We start from the raw sequence: 18,885 nt of genomic DNA, 5'->3' as shown, positions 1-18,885 counted from the left end.
TTAAGACCCCTCACGGACTGTTGGCTCTCTCCCCCTGCCTGGAGACAGCTCTCAGTCACCTCAGAGCCCTGCTAGGACCTGGCCAGCTCCCTCTCCCATGGACAGCAGGGTTCAGCAGTCAAGAAGCCTTGTCCTCGCAGGCCCCTGGGGCCCTTGGACAGAGCCCAGCCAGCCATTTTCCCAGGCTGGGCGAGGCCGGCTGGAGCAGGGGCAGGTAGCCAGGCCTGAGGTTTGGCTGCTTTCTGCCAGTTTTCCTATTAAACAGATATGCAGATGAATGTGTTTAGGACAGCAATAATACGGGAGGTTTTGGTAACAAGACTGAAACTTGGAGACAGCCTTCCTTCCTCAGGTTATCTTGGAAAGAGCTTTCTGAGCTGGGGCTCACCCAGCAGCCACTGCCTGCCCACCCCCATTTTTGCCACCCACACCCCCAAAACAACTTTTCCCATGACTCACACGTGGCAGCTTGTGCACTTCTTTTATTATTAAATATATAAGCAGCTTCCTATTTTTTAAATAGATATTTAAATGACTTTATATAAAATAATTCACCACTTCCAAATATAAAAACAAGATCTCACAATACATGAGCCAATGTTCCCTCTCAGCTTTCTCAGAGAAAAGAAGGGGTTTCCACGCAGGTGGCTGGGGGACACCCAGAGGTGGCTCTGGGATCCCTCCTGTTCCGATGTCATCAAGTGCCCACAAAGAGCTTCTACAGTGGGTTGGGTTCACTTTTTTGACTTTTAAAATACTGTACGTTTAAGGTAGAGAGATAAGGAACAAATCCCTTTTTTTCTGTCTTCTTCCACTTTTAAATATGTTTTCTAGCAACTGGAGTCTGTGACTGGAAGGAAGAGTCCCATGTGAAAGTTCTTCGCTGCCCTTCCCTGGCTGTTGGCATCAGGACAGGGAAGGCAGGGCCAGCAGACCCTCACTTTCTGGGGCAGGAAGGGAAGGTCATGGACCTAGTGGCCAGGTAGGGCAGGGTCTCAGTGGAGGGCCCAGGGCAGCAGGGGAGGAGAGACACAGCAGCACAAAGGGACCAATGGGTAATTAACAGCCCTGTCACTCATTGCCCAGGTCTCAAGAGGCATGGCCCAGGAAACGGAGGCTCTCAGAGCAGAGCTGGAAGCAGATGCCTGGATCTCCTGCTCCTTCTCCCACCCTGGCTTGCCTGGTCAAGATTGTGGTAGTGCGGGAGTGGGCTGAGAGGTGGAGGTTATCATTGCCTACCGGGGCCAGGGAGACAGAAGGGTGGGAAGAGGATGGGAGCTGGATGCCATGCAGGTGGGCTCCTGACAGGGACACCTGCTCAGCCTCAGGTGCCTGCTGCAGCAGGGCAAGGAAAGTGGGCTGGGGGAGTCAGGGGTGCAGACACCTCCCCCAGCCTCGGGGCATACCCATATTTCAAAGACCCATTTCCAGTCAGCTCACCCTGCAGCTTCTCTGCCTCTCCCCTCCCTTACTCCCTCCCACCTACTATTCACTTCCTTCTTGGGAATGTCAAAGTGCAAGATGCAAAACCTGGGTGAACAACACAGCCTAAAGCCGGCTCTGGCTGGTGGCCAGGGCAGCTCTCCCACCCGGCTCCGCCCTGGGACTCAGAGGCCAGGTCAGGAGAAGGTCAGGGCTCAGGGGCTCCCTCAGTCGACAGGTGAGGCCAGCTCAGTGTAGGAAGCTGGGGAGAGGCTGGAGGGGAGGGAGGACAGATGGACGCTCGCTCACGGGTGGACGGGGCAGGCTGTTCAGCAGGCAGGTTCAGTGTTCACAGTGCAATGGCTTCCTTCATGTGGGGAGCCTCGGCCAGGCCTCCCAGAGAAGCTCGGCAGAGGCTGGAGGGCAGGAGGGCAGAGGCCAGAGCTTGGTCCTCCTCTTGGCATCATAAGCCAGGCCAGGAAAGGTTGGCCTGCCCTCTCCACCTGGCACCCAGCAGAGGGCGCGTAGGCAGGTAGAGGGTATAGACCGTCTTCAGGCTATCAGTGCAGACCTGCAGGCCAAGAGGCCTCCTCCTCCCATCTCTTGGGCTGCACACCCTTACGGGAAATCAGGCAGACGCTGTCCCGCCCTGTGAATCTCAGGCTCCTCTCTCCAGAGACAGGTCCCTGCCTGTCAGTGTTGGGATGCCTTGGCACTGGGCGGGTCCTCTGGGCATAGGGCTCTTCCACTCCTCAGTGTCCACCCTGCTCTCCCACATGCCACAGGCCAGAAGGTCCCTTGCCCAGGTGCTGGCTTGGAGAGGAGTGGGAGGAGGGCACAGCCCCTGAGGGAAGAAAGTCCTGAGCCCCGCTTGCCAAACTTCCTCAAGCGCATGGGAGCCTCCAGGGCCCACAATAAATAGCGGCAGCGTTGGGGGCATCCTCCAGCCCTCTCAGTCAGTCGAGGGTCTGAGGGCCGAGGCAGAGGGACCCCAGCCTGGCTGCCCTGGTCCAGTCCTGGCAGGCAGGAGCTCCAGCGGTGGGTAGGCCATATTCCCAGGAGGATGGCTGGGGAGAAGTGGTGGTGAGCGCCCCCACAATGTCTCCTCCTATGGAGAGACTGTCCTGTGTGCCCAGCTGTAGGGTAGAGAAGGAAAGGCAGGTCAGCTGAGTGGGAGTGCAGGGAGGGTCGCTGAGGACATGGGTGGCGGAGGTGTGGTGTTCCTGTGGGCTGTTAGCAGTGCTGCAGGCAGGACTTCCTTCCGTCCCTTCCCTCGCCTTCCTGGCCACCCCAGACACCGCAGAGGGACGAGGCAGCTTTCCCTGGCAGCAGCCCAAGCCTTTGGCCAGACTGGCCTCACCTCCTACCTCCTCCTGGGGAATCAGGAACCACAGAGGGAAGTAATGGGGCCTGGTGAAGGTCTGAGCGGGGCTGGGATAAGGGTCACTGCTCAAGCAGAGGGGTCTGACAGGGAGGGAAGGAGACACTTGAGTGTCCTTAGACCCCTCCTCAGGCAAGACCACCTCACTGGCCTTGGTCCAATGAACCAAGGATGATTCCTGCTAAGTCTAGCAAAGAGGAATTTTTATTTCTACCTCCACACCCTTCATCAGAGAGGGTCATCACAAATGATGTTCAGGACAGTGTAGCAGAGATAACTGAAGAGGAAACTGACAAGAAAACTCCCACTCTGCCATCTGGCACGCTGGCCCCTAAGTAGCCCAGCTTCCTCCCAGATGGGCCAAGGCTTCCTCCCTGCCCTGCTCTCCCCACCCCTCTCCTTGTCCCCTTGCCCAGAATCCTCAGAACGCTTTGTTCCAGAGCAGAAATCCCCTGGATTCCATCCAACAGTCTGACTTTGGACACTGTGTGGAGCCTCCGTCCCTAACACCCATTGGCCCGACTGGCAAAGTCTGAGCTGGGTATGAAGGGAAGATGGGACCACAGCCTCTGGCTCCCAGCCCATTCCCATGCTCTGGAGGGGACAGAAGGGGGAACCATAAGCTGGACATGACCCATGCTGGGTACGGCCAGGCCACAGGCCCTACCGGGGGCCAGGTGGGAAGAAGGACCAAGTGGGCAAGTTCCAGTCTGCTGCCCCTATCTCCTAGTTCCCGGGGGTTGAGGCGCCGGTGTCTGCATTTTCTGTGGCTCTGAATCCCTCTCTTCGCCTCTCTGCCTCTGTGTTTCCCGCTCTCATCTCTCATCAGAGCAGCAGTCAGTCTGGGGCTGGCATTCAATCTCCCAGAGGCTCCCAGTGCTTGGCCTGGGCACCACCTTAGGCTTGGACCCGCTGAGCCAAGTGGGGTCTGGATGTGGCCCCTGCCCTGGGTTCCTTTTGCAAGTGAAAACTGGAGGGGAGGAAGATGAAAACTTGGGACAGGCCCAAGAAGAGGCAGGCAGGGAAAGGAGAGTAGGAGTGGGAGCATGGATGGAATGGCCAGAGGGCCAAGACCATGGTGGAGGGATGCTAGTGGCCAGTGGGAGGGTGGCGCACCACTGAGCCATCAAGTCCCCAGGGACCTCCCTCCTCTGCTCACTGGTCCTGAGGGGGCCTGGGTCATTCTCACAGCTCTGCCATTGCCCCAGCTGACTCACTCACCCATCCTAGCCCACACCCTGACAAGGAGCACCCAGGAGTCCAGATGTGTTGTCACTGCTTGCTATTATCTAAATAGGTTCCCTTGGTTTTAAGCATTTGCCAGATCCCCTATCTCTCCAGAAGGGGCCCAGACCTGTCACTCTACACATGGGAAGGCCCTAAGGCACTCACTCGAATTTGGCAAGAGGTGTGACTGGAAACTTGAATGGGTCACCCCGGCTGGTTGCCAGCCAGCCAATCAGCAGATCAGTCAGACGATCAGGCAGCTAGTCAGTTAGCCAGTCGGCTCAGCAATCAACAATTAGCTAGTTAGGCAGTTACCAGCTAGTTGGTTGGTTAGTTAGAGTCACCCAACCAGCTGTCTGATCAGCCAGTTAATCACAGTTGATTAGTTAGCTGATTAATTGGTGAGCCAGAAGCCTGGTCAGTTAGAGACAGCTGGCCGCGGTCAGTCAGTGAGTCAGCCCTGAAGCCAGTCAGCCAACATTTACTGAATTATGGACAAGTATGGAGAGGCCTTCTCTATACTAGAACCTGGGATGGAAAAAGAAACGCAAAAAAAAAAAAAAATGGAAGACAGTCCCTACCCTCAAGGGGTTTACAATCTTTTTAGGGGTGTGGAATGTACATATACACGTAAAATAAGATTTTAAAATGTAAACAAACATCATCCAAATAAGTGCAAATCAATATAGTATTAACCAAGTACAAAAGAGCAGAAGGAGTGTGAACTAAAGAGGCAACTGGAGGGTCGTGGACACAAGTGGGAAGGCTTCCCTGGTGGCTGATTGTGGGCTTAGGGGGAGGAAGGGCGGAGGGCAGAGGGCACGGCCGGCTGGGTTGGGGAACTAGGGGAGGAATAATAAGGGTCACAACTTTATCAATAATGTGGGCAAGGACAACAGAAAACACTCATCAATGTGCAGGAGACACAATTGGGAGGGCTATGAAGATGACAGAATTAGGATTTTAAATAATTTCAATAGCCTCTAGTGATGGACAGAAACCGACCAGGTGGTTTTAACAAGGGTGAATGTAAACTCCTGCACTTTGGTTTAAAAAGTTAGGTTGTCTAAGTACAGGATAGAGAGGGTTGTTGGCCTAATCGAGGTCTGTGGGAAACAGAAGTAGGGGTTTTAATAGACCACAAGCTCGACACATGACAACGGTATGATGCGGTTGTTAAGAGAAACTAATGCGATCTTAATCTGCACAAATAGAAGAACACTGTCCATATCAAGGAAGGTAACAGTCCCACTGTACTCTGAGCTGGTCAGACAACATCTGGAGTACTGTGTCCAGGGCTGGGCGCCACATTTTCAGAGGGACATTGACAAACGAGTGTGTCCAGGATGGTGAGGGGTCTGAAAACCACATCATATAAGGAATGTTTGAGGGACTTGGCCACACTTAGCTTAGAGAATTCTTAAAGGGGACATGGATAACTGACTTTAAATATCTGAGGGCTTTCGTGGGAATAGGAGGGAGGGCCACTGGGGAGGGAGCAGTAAGCCAGTTTTGCCTCACATGAGGAAGGCCTTTCTCCCAGTGTTACTTGAAGAAGGCATGGACTGTGGCTAGGCAGGGAGCTGGCCTGGAGCGGGGAGTGTGTGACAGGAAGCTGGCTGACTCCCTATCAGGGATGTGGAGACAGATGGCCCCTTTGGGTTGGAACATTGGTCCCAGTGACCTCTGAGAGCCCTTCCAAGACTAAGGTTCTATGGCAACATGATTCTAAAAGCAGGGAGGAGAGCCAAGTAGAGGAGCAATCTGGCCACAGGTCCACACGGAGGGCAGCTCTTGGAGGGGCTTAGAAGCCAAGCTAGGAATGTTGGATTTGAAGCGGTTGGCAATGCAGAGCTACTCAAAACTCCCCAGAAGGGCAGAGACCTTATACAAGACACATTTGAGGAAGAGGACTTTGGTTGCTCTGGGATCGAAGGTGGCAGCAAGACCAGAGATCCCGTGCAGAGGCAGTAGTTAGTACCTGGCCTCAGGTGTGGTGGAGGAAGTGGAGGGGCAGGGGGAGACCGGAGGACCCAAAAAGGAGAGGGTTGGCTGAGCTTGGTGATAGATGGAAAAGGGAGTAGTAGGAGAGGGGGGAAGGAGTCAAGCATGTGGGCCTCAGGGGACTTGATGGAAAAGGGTGTAGCTCATTTTAAGGGCTGGAGACAAAATGAGAATCTTACCTTAGAATTCCCTCTACACTGGCAGTTCCACCTGTCTGTCATCCTGGGTCAGGGGACTGCAGGCAGAGCACAGAGCGGGCATAAGACTTCAGCAGAAGCAGGGGAGTGAGGGAACCCCCTAAGCTTACCTCCAACCCCTGCGCATATGCTCCAGCCCTCTCAGATTTAGAAGACCCAGAAATGCCTAACTCTAGGAAAAAAATCAGGAAAAAGCCCAGATATCTAGGAAAGAAGAGAGGCTCCATCCTGTTCTGCAGCTCCATATCCTCAGAGCAAGTGGGAAAAAGCTCCCCGCTCCCACTACCACCAATCTAGAAGGGAAATAGATCCCAAGCCAGGCCCCTAGTGTCTCCTGGAGCCCCAGCCCAAGCTCTCACCTGCCCTCTGGCCCCTCCATGAGAGAATCCACAGTCTGAGGCTCTTGACGGTTCTGGGGACAGGAAAGAGGAGGCTCACTGAGGAGCTGGGAAAAGATGGGGGGACACTGATCCCATCCCCAAGCAGGGCTGCCCGGGGTATTAATGAGAGAGATGCGAGAGTTCCTCCAGAACTCTTACTACTTCTCCTACACAGAAATGAGGATCAGCCAGAGGGCTGGGGAGATGTGTGAGACTTCTCTGTTAATGATGCCTCTCCCCCTCCCCCCTCCCACACCGGCTGGTTCTCCACCCTCATGCCCGGGCTCTGCAGAGCTCCCAATGCATGCCCCTGCCCTGACACATGCACACAGCATCACTCTCCTCCTCGGTCCCCCTTCCCATCTGGTTATCATCCTTCGTCAGCCCAGGAATAGTCTGTCCCACTCCCTTCTGCTCCAGTCCCTTGCCATTGATCTTATACCCTGCATCTTCCTGATTCTGGAAGCAGCCTCAATTTCCACCTCTCACCCTCTGTGCTCAGTCAGCCCCTATCTCTCAGCATCAGAAGAACCCAGGCCAAACCTGAGCAGTCCTTCCACCTGCACCCCCACCCAGGCTCTGCCCTGCCCCTAAGAGTTGCCATCCACTTTCTCACTAGGATCTTCTTACCCGCCGTCTCCACCTATAGAACAGGAGGCCGCCGACAGCTAGCAAGACCAGGATGACGATGGGCCCCAGCAGGCGGAAGGCAAACCCAGGGAGCTGGGGATCGGAGGGTCGCAAGGGCTGCCTCTCATGGCCTGTATCAGTCAAGGGAATGGAGTTAAAAGGGGCTGGGGGCCCGGCCGCCCCCTCACTCGCTCCTCCTCCTTCCAGCTCTGTGGGGCTCCTTCGGCCCCTGGTGTTCCTCTTGCTCGCCAGCTCCTGAAGGGGCAGGACATTGCCCCAGGAGTCGTTTTTGGGAAGCTCTGGCTGAGCAGAGAGGGTGGAGGGGTTGCTGAGGCCTTGGGGGCGCAGCGATGAGGCCCTGGGGGAGCCCAGCTCCTGGTGGTTTCTAAGCAGGGCAGGTGAGTGGTCTGTCTTCTCAGGGGTGTGACTCTGGGCCTGGCCAGCGGGCCTCACAGGGCCCACCTTCGGCAAAGTGGTGCCAGTTACAACCGCTGGCTGTTGGTCCTTTGCCGATGCAGGTGGTGGAGAAGATGCTGAGAGGAGGTCGCTGGGTCTGGCAGTCTCTGCCTGGATGCTGCCCCCTCCTGGCATGGAAGGAGAAAGCTCTGCCCCTTGCAGTACCAGACCCTCACTAGGCTCTCCAGAGGCCTCTTCTAGGGCCCAGTTAATGCCCAGTGCAGAATCAAGAACATCCTCCAATCCAGGGATGGGTGCCCCGCCAGAGGGGCGAGGATGTGATGAACTGCCAGTGGGGCTGTCCTCGATATTCGCAGTCTCTGGAGACTCAAGGCTCTGGCACGTGCTCCTGGGTGGTCGCTGCTTGGCACTGCCTGGGTCCACTGTGTGAAGGGGCTGCTCATGGGGCAAGAGGGAGCTGCCCTCTGTCCCTTCAGAGTCAGCCCAGGTCAAGTTGGCCATAGGGGCCATGGAGGGGGTGAGGGGCTGGTGAGAGGAGACAGAGGCCAGGTCACTGCTAGGGGCTGCTTTGGGGTACAGGCAGTTGCAATCAGGCTTGGTCACCACATCTGAAAGAACCACAGAAAGAGGGAGAGAGAAAGACAGGGGGTAGATAGAGTCAACAGCCTCCAGCACAGCTTTCCCAGAGGGGACTGGGGGGAAGATATGGGTCTGGGGGTCCCCTCATCTCCTAACTCAGCCCTGGGGCTGAGGGGAGGACAGGACTAGAGTGGATACTTATGACACAGGGCTCAGGCAGAGAACATGCAATTTGCAAGATCTCAAGGGCAGAGAGTGAAGAGCAGGGTTTAGATGCACAGACTGGGGGTTGGTGAGGGAAGACTAGAGGACAGCCATATGGGGGGTCTAGCTGACCAGAGGCCAAGCTAGGAGGGAGCATCCAGGCTCAAGGATTGAGCAGTGGCATCCATACAAACACAAGACATCCGCCAGCCCCAAAGACACTGTTTTCATGCACAGCCGGAGCCACACAGCAATGGGCACAGGCGGGAACAGGCTGGGGCTGTAATGTGGCCAAGACTTGAGGCCTTAGCACTGAAGCTACGAGACTGGACTTCGCCATTGGCTGGTTGTGGGGCCTCAGCCCCTGCCTTGGGGAGCAAGGTTGGATGTAGGAGGGCACACGTGGCACAGGATGCAGAGACGAGGACACGCAGGGTGCACATGGACGCAGCTGAGCCAGCATTGGGAGAGTTTGAATGATGCTTAGACTTCCAATCCGGCCTTGTCCCTGGAAGGGACACCCAAAGCATCCCGGGGACTTCTGGAGCCAGGGTATCTTGGTGATTCGTAGCAGGGCTCCTGGAGCAAAGGCCCTGACTCCCAGATGGGGTGTCTGCTCTTTCCACAAAACCCCCGTACATTCAGCCAGCCTGCAGAGCCCGTGGATATGGAGTCCTCCATATCTACAAGGATCTCTGAGAGGGGCCCCTTTTCCACTCCCTAATCTCACAGGCACCAGCATGATCCTTCTTGATGTCTCCACATGCAGACATATGTAGGTGTGCATGCACACACATGTCAGAAAAGACATGTGCCTGGGACCAGAAATACACGAAGCCACATATGTACACAAAACAAGCACAACTACACACACAGAAACACATGTAGCAGCCACGCTGCCACCCTGGGGGTTCCCCCAGCCCCATATCTCACCCTCCCCCCACCACCCACTCGCTGGCCCCTTCGGTGCTTACCTTGGCTGGAACATTTAGCAAAGCTGTTGTTGCAGTTCTTGCTGAAAATATTCCAGTCCTTTGTAAGGAGATTCTTTGTTTCATTAAAGACATTCTTGATCTTCTCCAGCAACTGGAGGGGTGTCTCATAGAAAGTTCGAACACAGGCCTGGAAGGAGAGCAGGGCCCCCTTTGGTGAGCGTGACCATTGGCTCCATGTCTCTATCTGATTTGTCAAATTCCCTTAGCCTTTCTCACAGCTGTCTTCTTCCCATTTGTTTCCTCCCTCCTCCTCCCCTGGTTTGCAGCAGAATCAGTCCTAAGGTTGTGAGATATGTCATTTATTCACAGATCCATTCAACACATATTCATGTGCCAGGCATATGGTAATTACCTGGGAATTATGCAATGAATAAGACAGAGGTGGTTCCTGGCCAAGCTGGGGGAGCATGGCACTAAATGCATTGTTACAAGGGCAGTGAGTCCTGTGAAGTACTGAGCAATCTGATGGTGTATATAACAAGGGGAATTAAATGAGGATTCAGGGAGAGTTTCAAGGAACCAACTAAAAGATGAACAAGAGTGAACCAGGAAAGGAGGTAGGGTTGGAAAGATCTGTCCAGGTATTAAGAACAGACTGTGCAAAGGTCCCGAAGCAGGAAAGAACATGAAATGTCAAAAGACTAGAAGAAGGCTGGAGTGGCTGCAGTGCTGCCATCAAGGAGGAGAATGGTGAGAGATGTAACTGTAGAGAAGTCACCAAGAGCTAGGCCCTGCAGGGCCTTGTTGGTCATGTCAAGAACTTTTGATCTTATCCATGGAGCAAAGGGAAAATATCTGAAGTGCTGTTGGACAGGTGGGCGGTGGAATGACAAGACCTGAGTTTCAGCAGGATCGTCTTGCTGTGGTGTGCAGAATGGAGTGGGACAGGCTACAGGGGATGTGGGTCCTTTGCTGGTGTTGGTGTGTCTTGGAGGGAGGATTTGCTGGTGTTGGTGTGTCTTGGAGGGAGGGCTGAGGATGCCCCAACCCTGTCTGCTGAGCTGCTCATGGGACTCAGGATCCCCACACCCAGTGGAGCTCTGAGAAGTTCCACCCTCCTCGGTTTCCCCACACCTCTTGAGCTGCTCCTTCTCAGGCTCCTTTCCAGGCTCCCCTCCTCCTCCTGACTTCTAATGCTGGCATTCCTCAGGGCTCTGTCCTGGGCCCCCTCTGCTTTCACACCAGGCCGTGCCATGTAATGCCCACACCTTCATCTAGGCCCTCTTTGTTGATGACTTCCTAATATCAAGTTTTTCCCTAAACTGAGCTGTCCAAGGAAGAAGTACGGGCTTTACTAGGCTATGAAGTCGGCGTAGGCTTCACTGTCTCCCCCTGGCCTATGTGCAGTAGGCCCTTAATAAATGTTTACCAGATAAATGTCTGAATGAGAAGACCTGGCTCAGCTCCATCCCTCACCAGCTAGGTGACAATGACCAAATACCAGTGTCTAGGTTGGGCTCATTTCCTCATCTGTAAAGTCAGAACAGTAACCATGGCCAGCCTCTCCCCCAGGGCCACTGTAAGAAAGGTGAGCTGGCTCTTTCTTGCCTCTCTGGTCATATGCCTGTCTCCCTCACACCTCACCTCGTATTTCACAGAGAAGGCAGGGATCATGAGACAGAAGGCCCTGGCACCCACCTGTCTCAACAGAGTATGTGCCTTCCCTCCCCAGGAGCTCTGAATCCCTCCTGATGTCTTCTCAAGGAGGCCTTTGCTGGGAACTAGCTCTTCTGGCTTCAACAGCTCCCTCCCTCCTGGAGCCAGTCCTTCAGCATTCACACCTGTTCTATGGGTGCCCACCCAAGTGGGTCCGAGATTCTCAGGCCCACCCTTGAACCCAGTGAATCAGACTGTCTAGGGGAGCATCCTGGGAATGTGCATTTTAAACAAGTTCCCCAAGTGATTCATAGGAACTTTAATGTTGGAAAACCACAGGTTTAATACCTCCCTTATTAAAACGTGTTTTCTCCTTTGACTGCACACTCCCTCCAGCTGCATCTCTCTTTTCATGCCCCCTTTGCAGCCAAGTTCCTCCACAGTGTTGTCTCCATTTCTTTTCCTTCTGTTCACCCTGATCTGGCCCCTGCCTCCAACGGCAATGTCCACGCTGCCAAATCCAACAGATGATTTTCAGCCCTACCTTGCTTGACTCCTCAGCCCATCTGATAGAGCCGACTTCTCTTTCCTTCCTGAAACTCAGTGATGCGGGGCTCTCCTGGTTTTCCTTCCACCTTCCAGGCTGCTCCCTGATGGGCCCTGCCCTCGGCTTGACCCCCATGTGCTGGGTTCTGGGCCTGTTTCTCCTCTCACAGTGGGCAAGCCAGTCCCATGGCTTCACAGGTGACTCCCACATCCATGCCTCTTATATCTGTAGATCACTGGTCACGCTCAAGATTTACATGTCCAGCTGTCTGCTTAGCCTCTCCACCTGGCTATCTCACAAGCATCTCGAGGGCAGAGTGCCCCAAACTGAACTCCTGCTCTTCCCCCAAACCTGCCCTGCCCATTGATCATCCCCATTTCAGCATCGATAAAATATCCAGGTGCTCAAGGCAAAAAACCATCCTTGACTCTTCCCTTCCCTCAGCTCCTCACATTTCCTGCATGTACCAAGTCCCATCGGTTCTGTCCCCAAGCTCACCAGAACCCGTCCACTTGCCTCCACCTCTGCTGCTTGACCCTGGTCCAAGCTGCCATGGCCCTGGCCTGAACCTGTGCCTCCTGCTGGTCTCCCAGCCTCCATTCCTGCTCCCTCCGGTCCATTCTCCACACAGCAACCAGGACAGTCTTACAGTGCAAGTGAGATTAGGCCACCTGCCTGCTCACAACAACCTCCCTCACACTAAAGACAAAATCCTGCATCTTTAAGACCCCAAGTGATCTGGCTCTTGCTTCTCTCCTGCCTCCCTTCACTGCCCAGGCCTTGGCCAGGCTGATCATCCTTTGGGTCCCAGAATATGCACATTCCTGTTCACCTCTGGGCTTTGTGCACAGCATTCCCTGTTCCAGAATGCTCTTCCAGTCTTATTGCTTTCTAACTTTTTTCCTCATCTTTGAACCTTCCTTGTCTCTTGCTCTCCACCCGCATTTAGGTTAGAGTCCCCTGCTGCTCTCTGATAGCCACAGGGGGTTCTTGCTCTTGGTCATTCCCTCACCTCCTCAGGCCTCCCTTCCCTGGTTTACTCTTCTCCAATGCAGTTATCGCCATCCTACTTCCCATATATTTACTTATATATTTTGTTAACTCTTACCACCCCCGAATGTAAACTCCGCGAACGTGGGGATTTTTGTCTGTTTTGATCACAGCTGTTTCCTGGTGTCTAGAACACCGCCTGGTCTACAACAAGCACTCAATAACTATTTGTTGAGTGAATGAACAGTTCTTACGGTTTGTAATAATATTTACTTGCGGCATTGTCTGTTTAACAGCTGCCAACCTCACTTAACTGTAAGCTCCGCAAGGGTGGGAACCACATATCTTCTTGTTCCTGATTACATTATCAAGGCCCAGCACTGTGCCTCTTGCACAGTAAGTCTTTAGTAAAGTTTGGGGGATGATAAACGAATGAGTGAGAAATGACCTGAGGCTAGGTGAGTGAATGTGCTCTGCTCAGGTGGACGGGGCTGGTGCCTCCACAGCCGCCCTCTGCCCTCACTCGGTACTCCCAGCTCCAGGACCCTCCTACCTTGTCGTGCTCTTCATAATCCTTGGTGAAGCAGCTCTTCAGCCTCAAAGAGAGTTCCTGCAGTTGCATGGTGTAATTGGCATTGAGCGTGTTGTCTTTGAAGTGCATGGTGTCTTCCATTCTGTCTTGCACCAGCAGAAATGCCTTCTTAAGGTAGCACACGGGATCCTTCTGAAAAGTGGGAACCTGGAGCTGATGGCCTGGTTGATGTGGTCTGGGAGCCTAGGCTCTGTGCTAGCTGCTCCCCATCCCAGACAGATAGAGGGCTGAAGCCTGTCCTACCCCTTCCCCTAGGGCTAGGGGTCACACCACTCCAATAGTAAGGAGAATGCTGCTCTCAGCTTGCCTTTCCTTCTTTCTTTGGGATCTAGCACTACTGGGAATTGGGCTAGAGTAAAGGAAATGTGGATTCTGATTAGAGAGATCTTTGGAGTTCTGGAATATGAGGCTTTAACCAGGATGAATGTGCATAGGGAAGGTGGGCTCTAGAGACACCACCCCCCCTTCTTTGTGTCTTGCTTTCACACAAGTCCTTTACCATATGGCCTCTTCAGATCCTCCAGGACATACGGGTACCAAAGACTACCCCGTGGTTTAAAGAATAACCTTAGTGTTTTGTATCCCTAAAGAGATCGTGGTTGCCTCAAAGACAGACTCTACTTTAGTTCTGCATCTCTAGCACCTGGTCCATAGGTTTCTAGTAAATGCTTGTTATGGCATGAATGAGTGAGTGAGTCAATGAAATACTGAGGTTATTCTTTGGGCCATGAGGTGATCTCCAGTTCTAATAGAGGTGTGTATGGGTCTGGTGTGCAGAAGCTCAGAGATGGTGCAAATTCTGGACATCACGGCAGTTTTCCATGAAGCACAAACATGAATAGATGTGGAGTAAGGGGTATGGCGGGAGTACTGGAAAGGCATGGGCAGCACTAGGAATAGCTTGTGCAAAGGCTTAAGAGGCAGGAAGGAGCAGGGAATGGGGGATGGTGAAGGGGGTTGTTTCTGTGGAGACTGGAGCTTGTAAACACGAGGCTAGACACTCTGGACTTTCTCCTGGAGTGAGGGGGACCTTGACAGATTTGAGGGAGGGGAGAGTGAAGGCAGTAGCTTGGGGCTCAGAAAGCTCCCCCTAGTGGCGAGATGAGGGGTGCACTAGAAGCGGGGAGGCCAGGTAGGAGGCTCCTGAAATTGTGCACACATCAGATTGGCAAGCAGGGAGGAGGGAGCAGAACCCAGAGCTCTTGGGAGGCAGAACCAGCAGCACTTGGTGGATGGTTGGGTGGGGGGTAGGAGGAAGGGCTGGATTGCCTCCTGGCTGCTAGTCTATCTGGTGGACGGCAGTGACATTCTTCAGCAAAGCACATAACCTGGAAGAAGTATCAGTTTGCCCTAGGCCTTAGAGCCAACCTGCCTGGGTTTAAATCAGGCCTCTACTACTTTCTAGCTATGCTCCCTTAACCCCTCTGTGGATAATAAACAATATTACATAGTGGCACTGATTACATAGTGGTACTGTCAAAACTAAATCAGAAAAGTGCCTGGCACATAGTAAGCACTTGACATGCACCAGGTCAGGAGAAGAGACAGTGGGGACTTGAACACTGGACCCTGGCACCCCAGACTTGAGCCAGGAATCCTTTCAAATCCAGCTTTAGGTTTCTGCTGTCCAGCTGTAAGGTTTCTGCTGCCTTAATGATCCCACATACACCCCACCACCACCACACCCCCAGGAGGTGTATACAGGCTGGCACATGGGCCTTGCAAATAATCATCACTCACCAACTGCTCTTTGTCTACAAATTCAAAGGCAATTTGGCACGAGGTCTGCATCTGACTGTCAATCTGTAAGAGAGAGCAGGCCAGTGGTTGCAGGGTACCTACAGCTCAACTGAACTTGTGGCAGAACAGGGACCTCAGTTTGTGGGTGGATCTGGGTTTGAACTTCACCCACCTCCCCTCAACCACACCTGAAAAGACAGAACCAAGGCTAGGAGATCTGTGCTTTCCACATGCCCAGGGGACAGCTGTAGAAGAAACAAGAAGTCTCCTCCTTCCACCTCCCATGCCAGTTTGTTATAAGGAAGAAGAACTATCCATAGGAGAACATGGGATATAATCCTCCTTGGGAGATAGTGCTCACTATCAGGAATTCAAGGAGAGGCTAGACAAGCTCTGGGGATTCAGGATCTGTAGGGGCTGAGGCTAGATGCCCTCATAGCCCTCATTAGTACTCAGAGAGGTGGTTCTGTGTTCTAAGCCTCAGAGAATGCTGTGGCCCTTGTTCTACTTCATATTGCTACAGCAGCTACATGAAGGAGGACTAGTGTAGGGGCAAGAGTGGCAGGAGGCCCAGCCTACAGGACCCAAGCTCAGGCCCTGGAACTGGCCTTAGTCAGTGGTGCCCCACCCTGCCTGGCTGGCCAGAGGGATGGCAAATTCTTCCTGAGCAGGACATTAGCCATGATAGCAACCTGATTCCGCCTGGCTGGACCACGTTTGGAATTGTTGACGACTCATGGACCTGATTACAATGAGACACAGGCTCCTTCGTGGCCCAGATGAGCAGCCATGCCAGCTTCAGGGTGTGGGCAAGAGCTAGGGAAGCAAGAGAGGAGGGCTGGGAATTTGAAGGGAGCTTCCCCTCCACATCTGGGTGGGGCTTTGGTGCCAGGCTGGCGCCACCTCTGGTAGTCCAGGAGCTGGAAGCAACATCTGGATATAGCAGGCAGACTGGGATTGCTTCTGGGAGGAGGCATCCCACTGAGGGACAGCAGGCCTCAGAAGCCTTTTCAGAGTCCACAGTTGATGTTCCTGAGCAATAATTAACGCAGGCAAAAGTTGGAAGCCTACCCTGTTAACTGCCTGCAGGGGAGCCAGAGAGACTCCAGGGTTGGAGAGACCAGAAATCCCAACCTTGGGAAGGTCAGTGAGGGTAGCATCAATGGAACTAGGTGGGAGCCATGAGCCATGTTCTACATAGCCCTATATCCCTGCCTGTGACCCCTGCTTTGACCCTGCTTCCTGCCTCCTGCCTCAGTTTCCCCAGTGGGGAAAAGGTGGGGTAAGGCATGACCACACACTCACCAGCTGCTGCAGTAACTGCAGGTGTCCATTTCCAATCATGTCGCTACAGTACTTCGACACCTCCTGGGTAATGCTTCTGCTCACCAGGAGACAGACCAGCAGCAGCCAGGGGCCCAGCCATGTCTGTGACAGAGAGGACATCATTTCTCACCTCTCCTCTCCCCAGTTACCCCCATGCCCTGCTGAGAGTGGGAAAAACAAAGGCCTCATACCTACAACACTACAGGCCCTGTCCCTCACCCCAGGATGCAGCATTCCTCAAATCCAGCTTTCCCAGGATTTCCAAACAAACTTGCTTTCCCTTGATAACAACCCAAATGTCATCTTCCCCAAGAAGCCTTCCCAGACTAACTTTGGCCAAATCTAACTACACATTGAACTTCTAATGATGACACAGGTGGTATGACTATCAGTCTAAATCCTATTTACACAGGAAGCTCCTTGAGGGCAAGACTTGCATATACCCATTCTTTAATCCCTGCAACATCAATACTGAGCCAAGCACCTTCTGAGCTGCCCTTGAGTTCATGTTCATGCACCTGCTTCCAGACTGCAAACCAGAGACACTTCCCCTGGCCTTCCTCCCACCTAGTTCCACGCAGGTCTGGCTCTGCCACTGGAAAAACCACAGGACCAAACTCATCCCATGCCAGAAACCTCTTGGATCCCTGGGTGTGTGTTTTGAAAGGAGCCCAACTGATTAATCAGAGGCAGCAGTGCCAGCTCTGAGCCACCCCTGGCTGGCACCTGTCTAATGGAGCCCCATCGGGCTCTGCATCAGCCAGCCCTTATCACGGCAGGATAGTCCAGTGCCATCCAGCGCAAGGACTGTGAGGGCCCTGGCCTAATCTGAGGGAGGGAGAGTGTGGAAGAGAGGGATGACAGTCATGGGGGTGACTTCAGGCTCTGTTGGGCAATTGGGGAGGTAGACCTGGGAGGGAACGGCTGCTCAGGCCCTCACGGACCTCAGGTTCAGGACCTATTCAGGAAACTGGACCATGCAGAAGGTGTCTCTGCCCCAGGCTGGCTGCCACTAAGGCTGTGTGTGTTAATGGTATGGAAGAAAGTAACTCTGGGGAAGGGTATGCACCAGAGAACAACCTCACCACAGGCACTTCAAGATATTAATGTTTGAAAACAGCAAGCTGAGGGCAATGCTTAACCCCAAAGGCTGCCTGGCTTTTGGCAATATTTCAGGCATCAGTGGGGGAAGAACGCAGCCACTACGTGGGAGGCTTATTTTGAAGATGGTCAAGGGGGATACCATGGCCCTGGGGTCCCAGTTCTGCCTCAGAGGATCCTCAGGGAGAATGCGGACAGGCAACCAAGGGTTAACACTCTAGCTTGCATCTGGCTTGACAGGCTTTTATCCTGCTTCCTTCTTCTTCCCACCCACCAGCCTCAGCCTCTGCCTGTGCCTGCGGAAGCAGCCCTCAGAAGGAACTTCTGCTGCAGGCTCAGAGATGCTGGGACATCTCAGCCCAGCTGTCCAGCCTTCTCTGCCACCCATCCTGCTCCATCTTCCCCCTCAACAAGGTCTCCGTAAGAGACCTGGCATGACTGGGCCCTCGACTGGCCCTGTTGACTTCCAGACAGCCCCCTTTTCTTTCCTGCTGTATTTTTCTCCTCTTTCCTTAGGGTCTCACCTCCAGACCCTTATCTTTGTCTTGTTGCCTATGGCCTAACCTAACCCCTCTCCCCTTCCCCTCTCCACCCTGTCTCCTCTTTGTCAGGTGCTTGCCCCCTGTGGATCCACTCTTCTCTCTCCCTCTCACCCTACCTGCAACCTTCCCTCCACCCCCCCAAATATTTTTCTGTTCCTTTCTACCCAGGTTTCTCTTCTCATTTTCCTCCAGGGCTCCTCAGAAGCAAGCCCATTAGGAGACCACTTACTGTTCATTAACAGTGCCACCCCGCACTTTCTAGGAGCTGCAGCAGCTACTGCTGCTGTTGGAGCAGGACATCCCCTGTGCAGTCCCCAGCAGCCTCTGCCACTGTAACACCAAATCTTCCTTCCACTTTCCTCAACCACCATAAAGCCTAGGATCTTCCCAACTGATCGAACCAGATTTTGCAAGAAAAAGAGATTCAGAGCTAGCCCCAGGCAGCTCTGGGGCCTGGTCCCCAGAAACAGCCACCCAAGTCCCCAACAGCTTCTGCCTGTGGGCTGGAACAAGTAGCAGCCTGCGCATCTCCTTCCCTCTGCCAGCAGGTTGCTCAGCGCAGGCCCTGGCATTCTATAGACTGGATGACCACTGAACTTTCCCCACCCAGAAGCGTCCACTCCCCAGCGGGGCCGGGAAGCACGTGTGTGGCCAATGAGAAAGATGCCCTCTGGGGAAGGCGCGACGCTCAGCGCACATCCACTCCATCTGGAGAGAGGCAAGGCGTCCTGGCTGACAGAGGGCCTCCGCCCGTGCCTGCGAACCCCTCTCTCCTGTCTGTGGGTGGCTCAGTGTTCCCCTCTGTGCAATGGAGCGAGAAGCCTTCCCCTTCCCAGGAAAGCGCCACAGCCCCAGGAGCAGCTGCAGGACCGCCACTGGCCTCAGCCCGAGCGCCACGGGGCAGTCCGTGCGCAAAGGCGGTGAGGAAAGCGGAGCCCGCGGCCGCGGCGGGAACGCCTGGGCAGCCGGCGCGCTCTGACTGTCGGCTCCGAGGGGCCGTGCCGGGCCGCCAGGC

The 18,885-nt window shown here is 54.0% G+C and overlaps 1 protein-coding gene across 3 annotated transcripts; it reads right to left on the bottom strand.

The window, feature by feature from the left end:
- Positions 1-504: 504 nt before the first annotated feature.
- CSF1 (colony stimulating factor 1 (macrophage)) lies at positions 505-16,323 on the bottom strand. Of its 3 annotated transcripts, none has more exons than XM_008566659.1 (8): positions 16,207-16,323; positions 14,902-14,964; positions 13,123-13,293; positions 9,416-9,563; positions 7,242-8,266; positions 6,591-6,643; positions 6,214-6,269; positions 505-2,558 (listed from the first exon to the last, which is right to left on the bottom strand). In XM_008566659.1, exons 1-7 carry the CDS (start codon positions 16,243-16,245, stop codon positions 6,227-6,229), a joined length of 1,542 nt encoding a protein of 513 aa, XP_008564881.1. In that variant the 5' UTR covers positions 16,246-16,323; the 3' UTR covers positions 505-2,558; positions 6,214-6,226. The 3 variants fall into 3 exon arrangements, with proteins under 3 accessions (XP_008564881.1, XP_008564892.1, XP_008564887.1); XM_008566665.1 differs by lacking the exon at positions 505-2,558 and adding an exon at positions 4,906-5,388; XM_008566670.1 differs by lacking the exon at positions 6,214-6,269 and having other exon boundaries at positions 16,207-16,298.
- Between the last annotated feature and the right edge of the window lie 2,562 nt (positions 16,324-18,885).

Source organism: Galeopterus variegatus, unplaced genomic scaffold (genome assembly GCF_000696425.1).
Source record: "Galeopterus variegatus unplaced genomic scaffold, G_variegatus-3.0.2 Scaffold16, whole genome shotgun sequence".
In the NCBI taxonomy this organism is placed as follows: Eukaryota; Metazoa; Chordata; class Mammalia; order Dermoptera; family Cynocephalidae; genus Galeopterus; species Galeopterus variegatus.
Note: the sequence above shows the minus strand (reverse complement) of the source record. Positions and strands in the feature narration are given on the sequence as shown.

Bases quoted from the DNA above. Each gene is read 5' to 3' on its own strand.
- CSF1 (XM_008566659.1), bottom strand. From the start codon at position 16,245: ATGATTGGAAATGGACACCTGCAGTTACTGCAGCAGCTG. The intron at 13,294-14,901 runs GTGAGTGATGAT...CCCACTTTTCAG, and splicing joins TTGTAGACAAAGAGCAGTTG to AAGGATCCCGTGTGCTACCT. The intron at 8,267-9,415 runs GTAAGCACCGAA...TGGTTCTTTCAG, and splicing joins TGCTAAATGTTCCAGCCAAG to ATGTGGTGACCAAGCCTGAT.